Source organism: Larimichthys crocea, chromosome XII (genome assembly GCF_000972845.2).
Source record: "Larimichthys crocea isolate SSNF chromosome XII, L_crocea_2.0, whole genome shotgun sequence".
In the NCBI taxonomy this organism is placed as follows: domain Eukaryota; kingdom Metazoa; phylum Chordata; class Actinopteri; family Sciaenidae; genus Larimichthys; species Larimichthys crocea.
Genome location: NC_040022.1, coordinates 4,493,652 through 4,507,162, shown reverse-complemented (window position 1 = coordinate 4,507,162; position 13,511 = coordinate 4,493,652). Strand labels below are relative to the sequence as shown.

At 44.9% G+C, this 13,511-nt stretch overlaps 2 protein-coding genes across 3 annotated transcripts in view; both read left to right on the top strand.

Annotated features, from left to right (window-relative positions):
* The first annotated feature begins 311 nt into the window (after window positions 1-311).
* Window positions 312-8,071, top strand: hoxb8a (homeobox B8a). 2 transcript variants are annotated; one of them, XM_019257032.2, is made up of 2 exons: window positions 312-1,319; window positions 6,758-8,071. In XM_019257032.2, exons 1-2 carry the CDS (start codon window positions 887-889, stop codon window positions 7,150-7,152), a joined length of 828 nt encoding a protein of 275 aa, XP_019112577.1. In that variant the 5' UTR covers window positions 312-886; the 3' UTR covers window positions 7,153-8,071. The 2 variants fall into 2 exon arrangements, with proteins under 2 accessions (XP_019112577.1, XP_010739472.1); XM_010741170.3 differs by having other exon boundaries at window positions 6,755-8,071.
* A 1,724-nt stretch (window positions 8,072-9,795) lies between these two features.
* Window positions 9,796-13,511, top strand: part of hoxb7a (homeobox B7a) — a 14,044-nt gene continuing 10,328 nt past the window's right edge. The window contains exon 1 of the mRNA XM_010741213.3: window positions 9,796-11,939. Coding sequence (XP_010739515.2) covers window positions 11,372-11,939 — 568 coding nt within the window. The 5' untranslated portion in view covers window positions 9,796-11,371. The remainder of the gene's footprint in view (window positions 11,940-13,511) is intronic.

The following is a 13,511-nucleotide window of genomic DNA, read 5'->3' as shown; positions in this document are numbered from 1 at the left end:
GCGCGCGGAGCTCCCGGAGCCGGGAGACTATCATCTAAGGCTTAGAGGCGCGTGCGGGTATAGAGGCGCAAAAAACAGGAGGAAAAAAAAAAAAAAAAAAGTGTATAATAGACTCTCTATGTGTGTGTTTGCGTGCGTGCACGCGCGCGCGCTCGTGCTTGTGTGTCTATGTGCGTGGAAAAAGCCAATGGGATGAAGAGCTGATAATAGATGCAAATTATCCCTGAAACCGACACACACACACACACACACACCGGGGCCAGGAGGAGAGCGAGAGAGAAAGAGAGGGAGAGAGTGCGCGAGAGAGAGAGAGAGAGAGAGAGAGAGAGAGAGAGAGTGAGGGAGGGAGAAAAAATATGAAACAACTCATTTGCAGAGGAGTAAATCACGGAAAACCCGTTTGAGAGCGCGACAGGGCTCCCGCTTACAGCGCTAACACCGGAATTGTGATGCGCACGAGCCCTTCCTCCTCTACTTCTCCCTCTTCTTCTCCTTCCTCTTCTTTTTCTTCTTCTTCGCCGGAGATTTTATGGAATCGGTGTGATTGTTGTTATTGTTGTCGCTGTGGTTGTTGTGGCTCTTACTGCTCTGGCTGGTTGCCGTTACCGTTACTCACACCGCTCGTCTGTTGTGGCCGTGAGGGGGGAAACACCACAACAACGGTCACCGACACCGGCGGCAGACCTGCCTCACTCTCTCTCTCTCTCCCTCCCCTCGGTCTGTGTGTGTGTGTCGGTGTTTCTCTGCCTCAAACCGCACGACAGAAGCAGAAAAAAAAAAAGAAAACACAACTGAAAGCCGCCGGTCGCTTCCTTCAGTCCCTCTCTGACTCCGCCGAGCCGAACACAAACTGAAACAACAATAAAAAACAACAACAACACAAAAGATGAGTTCATATTTCGTCAACTCGCTCTTCTCCAAATATAAAAGCGGGGACTCGTTACGTCCGAACTACTACGAGTGCGGTTTCGCGCAGGACCTGGCCGGTAGCCGGCCCACCGTGGTGTACGGCCCGGGCTCCGGCGCCACCTTCCAGCACGCTCCGCAGATCCAGGACTTCTACCACCACAGCGCTTCTACGCTGCCAAGTAACCCGTACCAGCAGAGCCCCTGCGCGGTCACATGCCACGGCGAGCCGGGCAACTTCTACGGATACGACGCCCTGCAGAGGCAGACGCTTTTTGGGGCCCAGGACGCGGATCTGGTCCAGTACAGCGACTGTAAGCTTGGAGGCGCGCCGGGGCTCAGCGGCGAGGACGCGGAGGGAACCGAGCAGAGCCCCTCACCGACGCAGCTGTTCCCCTGGATGAGGCCGCAAGGTGAGGAAACGGAGACTGGCTACACTTCTTACTTCTTTTCTTTTTAATCTTTTGCCTTGTTCAAAGCCGATCCGTCCCTCCCAAGAGGTGAGTGTCCATGTTTGGAGCAAAGCTGCTGCTCCTCCAGGAGGGGAGGACAAGCAAATGTAGCACACACGGGGTGGGAGAAAGTTGGAAAAGTGGTTTTAAAAGCAGCAGCTTAAGAGGAGCAATTAGAGCTTCCTGCGTTCAAAGCGGGGGACAAAAGCACGTTTATGGTTTTACTGGCGGCACCAAAACTTGTGAATGACTTTAGGGTTTAATTACCCCGGCCATATAGTGGGCGAATGGAGTCGGGGGTTGAAGCTCAGAGGGAGAAGAGGGGAAAGCGGTCAAAAATAAAGCTATGGTGGGAGATGGTGGAGGAGGGGGAGAAGAGACCTGAAGCTCAGAGACCTCTCCATGTGAAACCCCCTCCAAAAAAACCCTGCATGGAGCAGATGGGAAAGAGTTGGTGGAGGTAGTTGTTTCCAGTCACAGACTCATCTTAGACATGCAGCTCTGACCCGGGTTAAACTTTTACTGCCCTTTTTTTTTTTTTTGCTTTTTACTGCCTTGCCTGTGGTCTCTGGGATTATTTGGCTACACGGTGGCCACTTCCCCAAAGGGTCGAAGCAAGGAGGGGGGGCATGTGTGTGTGTTTGTGTGTGTGTTTGTGTGTAGGATAAAACAGTATTTTTTAGCATCTTTACAGCGTGTGTGATCTACACACACACACACACACACACAAGGCCTGTCTGATCCGCTCACTCAAACACCAAAATCACCTCCACAAGTAACGTACGTGTGGTTCACGTCTGAGCCGGGTTTGCTTTTGTGTCTTGAGTGTGTGTGTGTTCGTACATGTGTGCATGTGTGTGTGTGTCAGTGTGTGTGTGTTTGTGTGTGTGTGTGTTTGTGGCACACACACAGCCTGTGAATATGATGATAAATCTTAAAAGAATGTGATTTTTTTTTAAAAAGAAAAAATAAATTATTTGCAGTGTGGGGAAGTGGAGCTTATAATTGATGGCTTTAAACCACAAAAAGACTGATTATGCAAGAAGGCATTTTTATGTCAGAGAGACATAGAGTTAGAGAGAGAGGATTGACATGTACAGTATAGTAGCCCATTTTGTTTGAGCCCATATTTCTTGAGCTGTGCTGTTGTGTGCGTGCGTGCATATGTACACGCGTGCACGTGCGCGCGCGCACGTGTGCATTTGAGTGTGTGTGTGTGTTAGAGAGTAAGAGAGAGAGAGAGAGTGAGTGAGTGAGTTTATTGCTCCTGTTCTCGGTTGTATTTTTTAAAGTGGGGCTGCAGACGGGTTATAGCCTGTACAGGTACTTTTGTGGCTTCATGATTATGATCATAAAATAGAAAAATAATAAACAACAACAACCAACAGAGGTCTGTTTTCACCTCGAGCTGCTTCCTTTCCATCCTAACATTTCCCCCACCTGCTCCAGACAACAGTAATAACAGGAGCTAATTCACGTTTGGGCACGTTTTTATAAGACTGTGAACACTTTCCCTGCAGTGTTTCCTCTGTGCACCCTGCGCGTGTGTGTCTCTATTGAAGATTTCCCGTTTGCTCGGCCTGTAAATTGTCATAATTTACATCTCTTACGCTTCTCTTATATTTTCCTAGCACTTGTCTGGCCCTGCTCCCCTGTGTGCGTAACAGCTTTTCAAATCATTCCCAGCTTTTAAACACGAGCGGCCAACAACACTCAAACGCGGGGGCTGCAAAAAAAAAAAAAAAAAAAAAAAAACTTCTTGAAAGGTTCAGACCTTCTTCAGCAGTGATTAGCCTCATGATTAATAGTTTTCAGACAGTATACTTTGGAGCTTTAACGGGTCGGGAGAAGTCAGCTCTGATCATCCGGGGGCCGAAAAGTCGAGTCAAAACAGGAAATCAGGCGTGTCGAGCCGCGCCGATCATGTCCGAGAATGCTTTGTACGCACGCAGTTACAGCCCGTGCACGGTTTGATGGGATATTATGGTTGCTCCGCTGTGAGGATTTATTAGTTATAATAGCAGAAAAAAAAAGGCGGACGCTCTTTTGTGGGTGAAACGGGAGGATGGAGCGCAGCGGCGGAGGGCGGTCATCCTCCCCCGTTTACCCCCCCCTCTAACGAGGGGGTACATTTCATAATTTGTGTTATAAAGAGGGATATCACCTCCTCCACACCTCCACACATTTTTTATGTTATAACCCCAGCACCGATCAAGACTCTTGCCCACTGAATAAGTCTTGAAATACTCCTGAGCCTTCAAGCTGGAGGTTTAATATCCGAGTTTGATTCTAAACTCGTGAATATGAGCCGTTTTACGACTTTGACCACTGTGGTTAGAAATCATATTCTCTGTACGACTTTAAAATGGAAAAAAAAAAGAAGCGTCAAGTCTGATTAGGTCCAAGAATGAATGTATGTATATATAATGGTATTAGTGTCTTTTGCCTCGGCTCTCATTGGCATCTGTTGTGGAGGGCAAACCTCGTTTTCTCCCTCCTCCAAAATGTCAACTGCCAACTGCCATGCATTTGTTTAGGGTTATTTAATTGGCTTTGTAAAGGTTTCATATGTAATAGCTCTTTAAAATGTTTCATAATCCCAAAGCTTGTATCATTTCCCCGGGCCGTTAAAGAGCGTGTAATCCTTCAGCAGGAGAATGTCAAATAAATACAACAGATTTCAGGATTTATACGTCAAAAAGCAGATATCTGATCCCCTACAGCTGTTAGCGGAAGGTGTTTAGTGTGCACTGTACTGACGCATCCAGGGGTTGGAGGTTCAAGTCCCCCATGCATGTTGCAGTGTTCAGATCAAAGCGTCCGTGCTGTCATTTTATCCAGGAAAGTGTTTCTCATTTCCCTTAATTCATGACTGGTGACAGCAGTGAATGTGGCGCCTACTTCCCTTCAGTCCCTATAGCACGAAATCACGGCGCCAGCCCTGTGACAAATAACACATACAAGACATTTACATCACTTACAAGTTCCTTCATTTCCATAAAGACTCCCTTGTCTTCATCTTCCTCTGCTGCTGCTGCTTTACCATAAAAAGCAGCTCTGTGCCCACACACAGTCACACACACACACACACACACACACCATGATGTAGGGGTGAGGCCATGCGAGGCAGAGAGAGCACTTTCTTAACAGTATAGAGAGAATTCTGCTGGAGTTTGGTTGGAGTTTGGTGTTGGTGGAGGATATCTACTGGTGGATATTGAAGATATTTTTCAGGAGGAAGCTGCAGGCTTTATATAATGTGATCGGACAAGATAGACTATATGAGACTTGTATGTGATTAGAGCAGTGAATGCGCTCCCATCAAAGTCATTGTCCTCTTCCTTAATGTAATCCACAAACTTTATTGTCCTGGAAGGAGTGTGTGCGTATGTGCGTATGTGCGTATGAGTGAGTATGTGTGTGAGCTCAGACCATGCAGAAAAAAGTCTGCAGACGTTTTATCACAAATAAGGCAAATTATAATATAATAAAGCATCAGGGATTTTTTCCTTAATTCAGCAGAAATATTTGAATTCTCTCTCTTCTGTGTGGCCTTGTGATTGGCTTGAGTTTGCCTTCAGATCAGCAGCAAAGCTTTATGATCACGGGCATATTTTGTCCGTGGCGCACAGCTCCTTTTTATGGAACAATCAAAGAGGAAGACAAACAGCTTTATGGAAATATAATCACTTACACAAACGTTCTGTATGTAGGTTTGCTGCCAGGCTTTCACGGTTAAATGTGTCGCTTTTATTCGCTCTTTATACTCAAATAACTTGCAGTTTATTAGCAGCGCTGAGAGCATCAATCTTATTTTAATAACAACTCATTTTAAGGGTGTTTATATATTCCAACGCTGCCACACAGGTTGGTAAATTATGATATCTGAAGTTTTTATAATTACAGTAACACCCAGTTTGGAGTAAGCGTGTATGAGATATTAAAAATTACAAATATTTTGTCTCCACTCTCGCTTCATAAAACGCAGGTGGATGAAATATCTCACGCTTATTAACTGAAGAAAAGTCGTGCGCCCATTTTCTCTCCCATGCGTGTCCAGCGTGTGTGTGCACAAACCTGTGACCTCTTGTGCGTTTATTAAGTATTTATGATTTTTATATTGCGTCTGTGCGCCGGCAGGAAGAGCTGCGCTGCTTTCAAAGCTGCGGAAATAAAAAAGAAAGAGGAAGAGGGAGAGAGAGAGACAGAGAGAGAGAGAGAGAGAGAGAGAGAGAGAGAGAGAGCAGAGTAAATGATTACCTGTTGGTTTGGAAATAATAATATGTTCATCTTCACTTGTCACCGTTTTTAATTAAAAGTCTGTGTTCGTCATTAGAGGCAGTTCTCTGTATCTGTGTTCTGCTCTTTGCTGTGCGGGCTCCTTTTTTCCCCTTTAAACGTATTTATAGCATCAAATATTCATGCGGGCTTCTGAGAGTGCTGGGTAGATTAGACTGTTATATAAGAGTTACCTTTTTAATGGGGACTGCAGTTTATGAGTGTTTCTGTTCTTGGACTCATGTTTGAGGAGTAGTAGTAAGAGGTGTGTGTGTGTGTGTGTGTGTGTGTGTGTGTGTGTGTGTGTGTGTGTGTTTGAGAGAGAGAGAGAGGGAGCGTGGTGTGTTTTATGGGACCCCTGAACATTAAAGTCACATGAGGATCACATGACTTTACATCACATGCACTGAAGTTACAGAATGCAGTCTTCTTTTGCATGTACACTGTGTTTGACAGTGTAGGGTGTATTTGTTTATTTGGGAGCACAATGTTCTGGAAACATAAAAAAAAAAGGCAAATGTTGACCATGTGAACTCATAGGACTCACTCCGTGTGCCCGCTAACCAACGCACCTCCTCTTAAACCAACTCAAACAGGTTTTAGAGTTCAGTTTCGCCACTTTAAGTCATTTTGCCATTACTTGCCTTAAAAATACATTTTGAAATGATTAGAAGATGAATCAAATAGTTACTGACAAGTTGATTATTGTCTCATTTATGCATTTTATTCTTTTGTTTTCAGTTTAATATTTATAAAATGGGGTTTTTGGAATGTTTTATTATGTCGCTTGGATTCTTTGGGTTATATTTGACATTTTTCAAATATTTCTGACATTCTGCTGTCATCTGTGATTTTCAGTGAATATCAGATATGTTGATTTGATGTGTTTCTTAAAGAAAATCACCCTTCTTCCATTTTTTAATATTAATTTAATCGAATTTTAATGAAGCAGTCTGTTAGGCCTAGCTCTATGGGTGTGTTTGATTTTATACAAGGGTCTAACGTGGAAGGCGGTGATAACAACGTTAAGATGTAACAACGTAGTTTTGCCTCTAACAATCTCCCCCCCTCTCCCATTCCTCCCCCCTCTCCTCACCCACCTCACCACCTCTCCCCAGTAGCTGCTGGCAGGAGGAGGGGCCGGCAGACCTACAGCCGGTACCAGACCCTGGAGCTGGAGAAGGAGTTCCTGTTCAACCCATACCTGACCCGGAAACGCCGCATCGAAGTGTCGCACGCGTTGGCGCTGACGGAGCGGCAGGTGAAGATCTGGTTCCAGAACCGGAGGATGAAGTGGAAGAAGGAGAACAACAAGGACAAGTTCCCCAGCAGCAAGAGCGAGCAGGAGGCGGTGGAGAGGGAGAGGAGGGAGAAGGAGCTGCGGGACGGAGGCACGAGTGGAGGTGGAGGAGGAGGTGATGGAGAAGGTGGTGGAGGAAGCTCGGTGGCGGGCACGGCGGGGTCACAGGCCTCTGCCGGTGAGGATTGCTGCGAGAAAACCCACAAGCAGATCTAGGGTAGAAAAGCGGTGAAAATGGAGGGTTGGGATGGAGGAGAGAAGGGGGGCGAGGAGGCTGTAAATGTTGGACAAGAAGGGGCGAGGGAGGGTTCGGGTGGGTTCGGGGGTGCTGTTTTTTTTTTTTTTTTTTTTGGTCTTAGGCCATTGGACTGCCCCGCTGTCTCCACGATTCAATCGATGGGAAGAGGAACTTTGAGTTTTCCAAAATGGCGACTGACGAGCTGGACGGACTTGGAGGGGCCTCGCGCCTCTGTCTGCTGACTGTACAAAGCGCGGGAAAGAAAAAAAAAGAAGAAGAAGAAAAAAAAAAAGACGCAATGAAGCAAGAAAGTGAACTTTAAAAAAAATGAAATACATCAAATCGATTCGGGCAAGGGGGGGTGGATCAATCCAACTCAAACAAACATAGTCTACTCTAGTGTTTAAAAAAAAGAAGAAAAAAAAAAGAAAGAAAAATGATAGCTTCCTTTCTTTGTGGAACAATTATCGTGGAAACATTTCTATATTGTTAGAAGTTTATCATTAACAATTTTATCTTTGGCAGCTGTATAGTTTTTAAGTTAAAAATGATGATGATGGTGCACTTTTTACTGTACTTCTCACTTCTATGTTGTTGTTGTTATGGCAATGATTGATGATGATGATGATGATGATGATGATGACGATGATGATGATGACGTAGCAATTAATGAAATTTCCAACAACATGAAACTGCCTATTTATGCCGTTTTAGTAGGTCGGGTCTCTTTTTTACACACTCTAATTGTCGTTTTAGTTCGTTTTTTGATCGATGGTGTTTGTTTTATGTTGTCTTCCTTTTTTTTCTCTTTTTGGGTAAAAAGCATGCGCACAGTGCAGATTTAAAAAAGAGAACATTCATAAAAATAAAAACGAGAAAAAAATGTGAGAAAAAAAATGTGGCGTTATGGATTTAATGACAATAATATTTAATCAAAATAGGGGGGAAAGAAGAAGAAATATCAGACAAGTTCCCTCTTTCCTTTCCTTTCCTTTCCTTTCATTTCCTTTCCTTTCCTTTCCTTTCCTTTCCTTCAATCCTCCTCTCACTCCCTTCCTCCATCCCTCTCTCCTCTCTGGACACTCTGTCAGGACCCAGACTGATAAAACCGTTCAGTTCACGAGGCCAAACATTTAAGCCTGGACTCGGAAATCTCCACTTAAAACAAGAGACGCCGCCCCCCTCACACCCACGCACGCACACACGCACACACACACACATACACTTCTACACACGTACCTAATCCACATCCTATCCAAACATCACGTTATTTATGGCCTGGTCCTCCACCTCCACTTACATTATTACAGGCCTCTATATTCACCATTACACTGCCTTCCATCATCATCACGATGACGACTTGAGGTCGGATTGTTTCCATATGGGAAGATCAAACACACCGAGCGTTCATATTTACACATGCACACATATATATCTTCCTGAGCTGGACTTCAGCTTGGACTTATGGGGAATCCCCAGTGTCATCACGACACCAAATAACAGGTTTTTACAAGGTTTAAGTGAGACAGCTTTTTGGTGTTTGGGTGTGAGGGTCACTCAGAGAGTGGTTACAGGCTTCACATACGCCCTAAATGAAAATAATCAAACAGGCAGCGGGTAAAATGCGCATTCTTTCTGACGGTATGACGTTTATTTATCACAATAATGCATTTCGGTCGCAGTTCTAATGCTGCTGTACACGTTTTCACTGAATTCACGTTTTAACAAACGAATATATAAGGAGACAAATATTATTCAAGGATTATGCAATCGTGTTTTGTACTTCAAAATTCAAAGCAGCAAAGCACAACATGTCCTTCAGTTTGGTTCTTAGTGTGAGCCAGGTTCCAAAAACTGAACCTGTGATGATGACATACTCTCCTTGTGAGCTTATATTGGTAAAATTGTTTGAGTGGCCCTTTAACTCCAATTTTTGACACTTTGTGCTTTTGTTAATGGACAATAATCTAATATGGATCTAACATGTCAAACTTTGTCTGGGATAGAACGAGAAAGTACTGGACTTTTTTTCCCCATAGTTATACATACAATATTTAAAAAATCTATTAGACGTTTCTAAATTTCTAAGAGTTGTTGGTTAGTCTTGGTTCTGCGTCAAAGGACAAGAATTTGCTGTTAGACCCCTTCATACATCACACTACATGGCAGCTATATGACTCTAAAACTAGCCTTCCTATGCTGGGATCATACCTCAAGTTGTCTGACTCGGATAGTTTGCACTAATTTGATTAAACACAGTTTGAATTTGCGCCACATGATTATTAAATAATAACAAGGGAATTAAAACTAGATTATGAAAGACAAGAATACTAGATACTAAAACCTGCCTCTGTGTATATTGTACTTTACGTGACAAGCTCTCATAAATTCATATCAAATCAAAATAAATTAGTACAAAATGAATCAAGCACAGGTGAACGTGGAGGTTTGGTGAATCTGGATCTTTAAAGTTGAATCTAAATCTTGTTGTTGCATGTTGATCACTTTGTTATGTTAACTGCATGATGTGTGTTAACTCGCTCTGCGTCAAATCCAAAACGGAGACTCCATTTCATAAAAGTCACATCTGCTCAGTGGAATGTAAACTAATCTCTGATTATAATTGAGCGTGCACGTGACGTTACGCACGGAATACTTGGGGCTCTTTTGTTCCGATGTATGCGTTAACTACAGGGACATGACAGTTGCCCTTTGGAGAAGCTAAATGACTCCATGGCACAGTGACGACGAGAGGTTTTACGCATGACACGTCCAGGCTTTGCTTGCAGGCCTTTTCGGTTTACAAAACGAAACAATGCCTTTAAAACGCATGAGAGAAGAGCTCGCGGTTCTATGAAACAATCCGTCTCTTTCTAATCATTTAATTTAATCTCTCTTGTTGCAAAAACAAATCACTGCATTTTTACGCACGCATAACTCCTCTTTGCTCTGTTAAACATCACACTCAGCGCGGAGGTTTTATCTTGATGAACTCAGTGCTGCGTGGCGAGGAAAGGTCAACGTCACGGGTACGGAACCACGCACGGAGCAGAGCACCTGCACGCCAGGTGAGTTCTTCCCGGTGCCAGGAACCAGAACTAAGCAGACCTGAACTCCAAGATGAGGTGATTCATCTCGACCGGTCTGAAGAGACACTCATACCATCAGTTATGATAAAATGTGCTTCTTCTCGTTCTTTTTTTCTTTTCTTGCTGGGATTTATAACAGACTTCTTCAACATAAACCCGCTCAGTTTACCTCTGTTTGGTGTCTTATAGCTGTAATATTTCAAGAGACACGACACAGTGGTGAGAAATATTAACCTGTAACTCTTTATGTTTTGATCATTAGTTGAATTAAAGAGGAATGCCGCCTCTTGCTGCAGTCTTTCACTGTGAACGTTATTGCACAATGATTTTGTGTTTGGCACGTTTGACTGCTTCCATAAACGTCCTCTCTACTGTTTACACGTCTTCATCTATTAACTCTGCCTGCGGTGACACTGTAAGCTGGGAGCAAACAGCAGCCTTGTTTTGTTCTGCTGTGTGGTCTCTTGTATGGGTTGGGATAAGACGACGACGTTCATGGAAAACTTGGAGGAGGGGAGGCGGGGGGATCCATATCCTTTAGGCTTCTCTGCAACTTTACGCACGTGCCAAGAGCGCCATTCCATTCCAGGTTCAATCAATAGAACCTCTAATGACGTTTTCCGCTTTTTGCGCACGACTTGACCCGTTTTCCAACCTGGCAAGCAGGACAGCAAAGATTTAAGTTAGAGCTGGATGTTTGTCAGCCTCAGCCGTTTTGTTTTTCAGCTCAACATGCGGCTCGGTGATTAGTGGACACGTTCCGAGCTGTTGCGTATTGATGTGTAATATAGATTGTATGTGTGTGTGTGTGTGTGTGTTGCGGCGGTCACTCCCTGTGTGTTGCAGCTAATTTCTTCCATTATGATATTGCATCCGGAGGGAAACCCCGTCGGCCATTGGACTTCTTGACATCACATGGACCCGAGGTCACGTGGTTCGCGAAGCAATGGGAGGGAGGAGGGAGTGGGGTGGGGTGACTTTCTTTTTTTTTCTCTTTTTTTTTTTTTTGGTGTAAATCTAGACAGTAATACCGCGCCAATAATTCACGGTGCCTCGTAAAAAGTCGACATCAAAGCGCCCCGGGCCTACAAATCACCGGCACCAAATTATGAGTTCGCTCGACTTCGCCAACGCGCTGTTTTCCAAATACCAACAAACCGCTGCGAGCTGCTCCGCTCTGCTCTTCACAGACTCTCCAACTTCTCCCTGCCCGTCTTCCTCTGTTGCTCCTGCCGTGTCTTCTTCGTGCGCCCTCGTGTCCAGCGGATATCAGCTCCATGTCTCCGGTGGGAAAGGGAGCGAAGGGCTCCCTCCCTCCCTGTCTTCTCCTTCCTCCTCCTCCTCCTCCTTTCCCTCCACCTCCTCTTCCTCATCGTTCTGTTTGTCTCTGCCGGGATTAAACCGGAGCAGCGGGGTTACTAGACCCGGCGCGCATCCTTTCAACCCCGCTGAAATGCTCGCAGGAGGGGCGTATAGCGCGTCTGGAGCCGGGCCGCTGTGCTCCTCTCTGCAGGGATGCGCTATGGAGAGATTCTCCGGTCGGCCTCGGTTATGCACGGTGAGCTCGAGGCTCCCTGAGCCGGCCTGCAGGAGGCAGAGTATCCCGGAGCAGCACCACCACCAGCAGCAGCAGAGGCAGGAGGGGCTACCGATTTACCCCTGGATGAGAAGCTCAGGTGAGGAGAGGGAGGATGGAAAAGTTATGAGATGTGATGAGATCATTTGCGAGGCCTCACAGGTGAGCTGGAGGGAGGGGGTGTTTGTACTAAAAAGAGTTGGGATATTGGGATAAGAGGGGGTGAGGACAGGGCTGGGTGGTGTGTGTGTGTGTGTGTGTGTGAGAGAGAGAGAGAGAGAGAGAGAGAGAGAGAGAGAGAGAGAGAGAGAGACAGAGAGAGGGGGAGGTGTGTGTTAATTACGTTAAACGCTCTTTAAACTGTTGGCCCGGTTGCGCAGCGGCCACTGCCGGTGGCTGAACTATGCCTGTCTCTCTCTATCTGTCTGTCACTTTTTTTTACAACCTCTCTCTCTCTCTCTTTGCAGATCTTTTATGGCTCTGCGACCTCCATAAAACCATAATTTAAGACTTGGTGAATATTTATTAGGTGCTATTGTGTTTAAGAAGGGGACTGTGGAGCGCAGGGGTGTCTGCAGTTTTATCCCAAACTGTTTAAAAGTGAAGAAACCTCCAGAGAAAGTCTTCTTCCTCTCACAGTTATGGCGCATATTCAGTGTTTTTGGCTCGGCTCGGCTCGGCCCAGCTCAGCTCAGCCTCTCTTTACCTGACAGTTTCTGTGTTTCTCTCTCAACACTAGCTGGCTCACTGAAAGCCCATTGTGCTATTGTGCTGTCACCACAATCCGCTAATACTATAAACACTATAAATTAGCAAATGGGTTTGATCTCTGAATGCCTGCCCTTTCCCCCGATTGTAAAAGCGGTATTGTGCTACAGCAGCGGGCTGGATGCTGAATGGATGCGGATCCACGGAGCCTCGAACCACAACAAACACACACACACACACACACACTCACAAACACAGCACAAAGAGGGATTTTATGTTTGCGTTAAAATGCTGAATAGAAGCGCGTAAAAACTGGGAAATGTGTTGTGCGTTCGTGCGTAAAATGTGTCTGAAAGTGGAGGAGATATTGCTCTTAAAAACAGCAACGTGGAAACACACAGGAAACACGAAAACTCGTACATCTAAGGACGCGCGGGGACTTTCTTCTTTAGAGGCGATTTTATATGAAATTATGTGCGTAAAGTTCTGGAATCATGTGGGGAAACAGGTCCAGTCACACACAAAAAATGCCAGATATTTTTAATTATCACACACATACACACACACACACACACACACACACACACACACACACACACACACACACACAGACAGATGGGAGACAAGGAGGAAGGTTAAGATTCACACTGAAACAAGAATTGAGTCAGACAAGAGTACTGGGCAACATGTAAATAACTTCCTGTCAAAATTGTTTTTAAATTCCACACTCCACAATAAAATGCAACTAGTTTCTCTTTGCTACTCACAAAACAAACAGAACAGATCGATATATAGCGTAATAAAAATAAATAAATACATGAAAATAAGTGTGATTTACTTTGAACTGAATATGTGTGTGTGTGTTTGTCGTCCATCTTACCTATGTAATATTTCATCTCAGTGTCATGCTTGTTCATGAGCTCCAGTAGGCGTAGTTCAATCTGTGCCTGGTTTAGAAATGCCT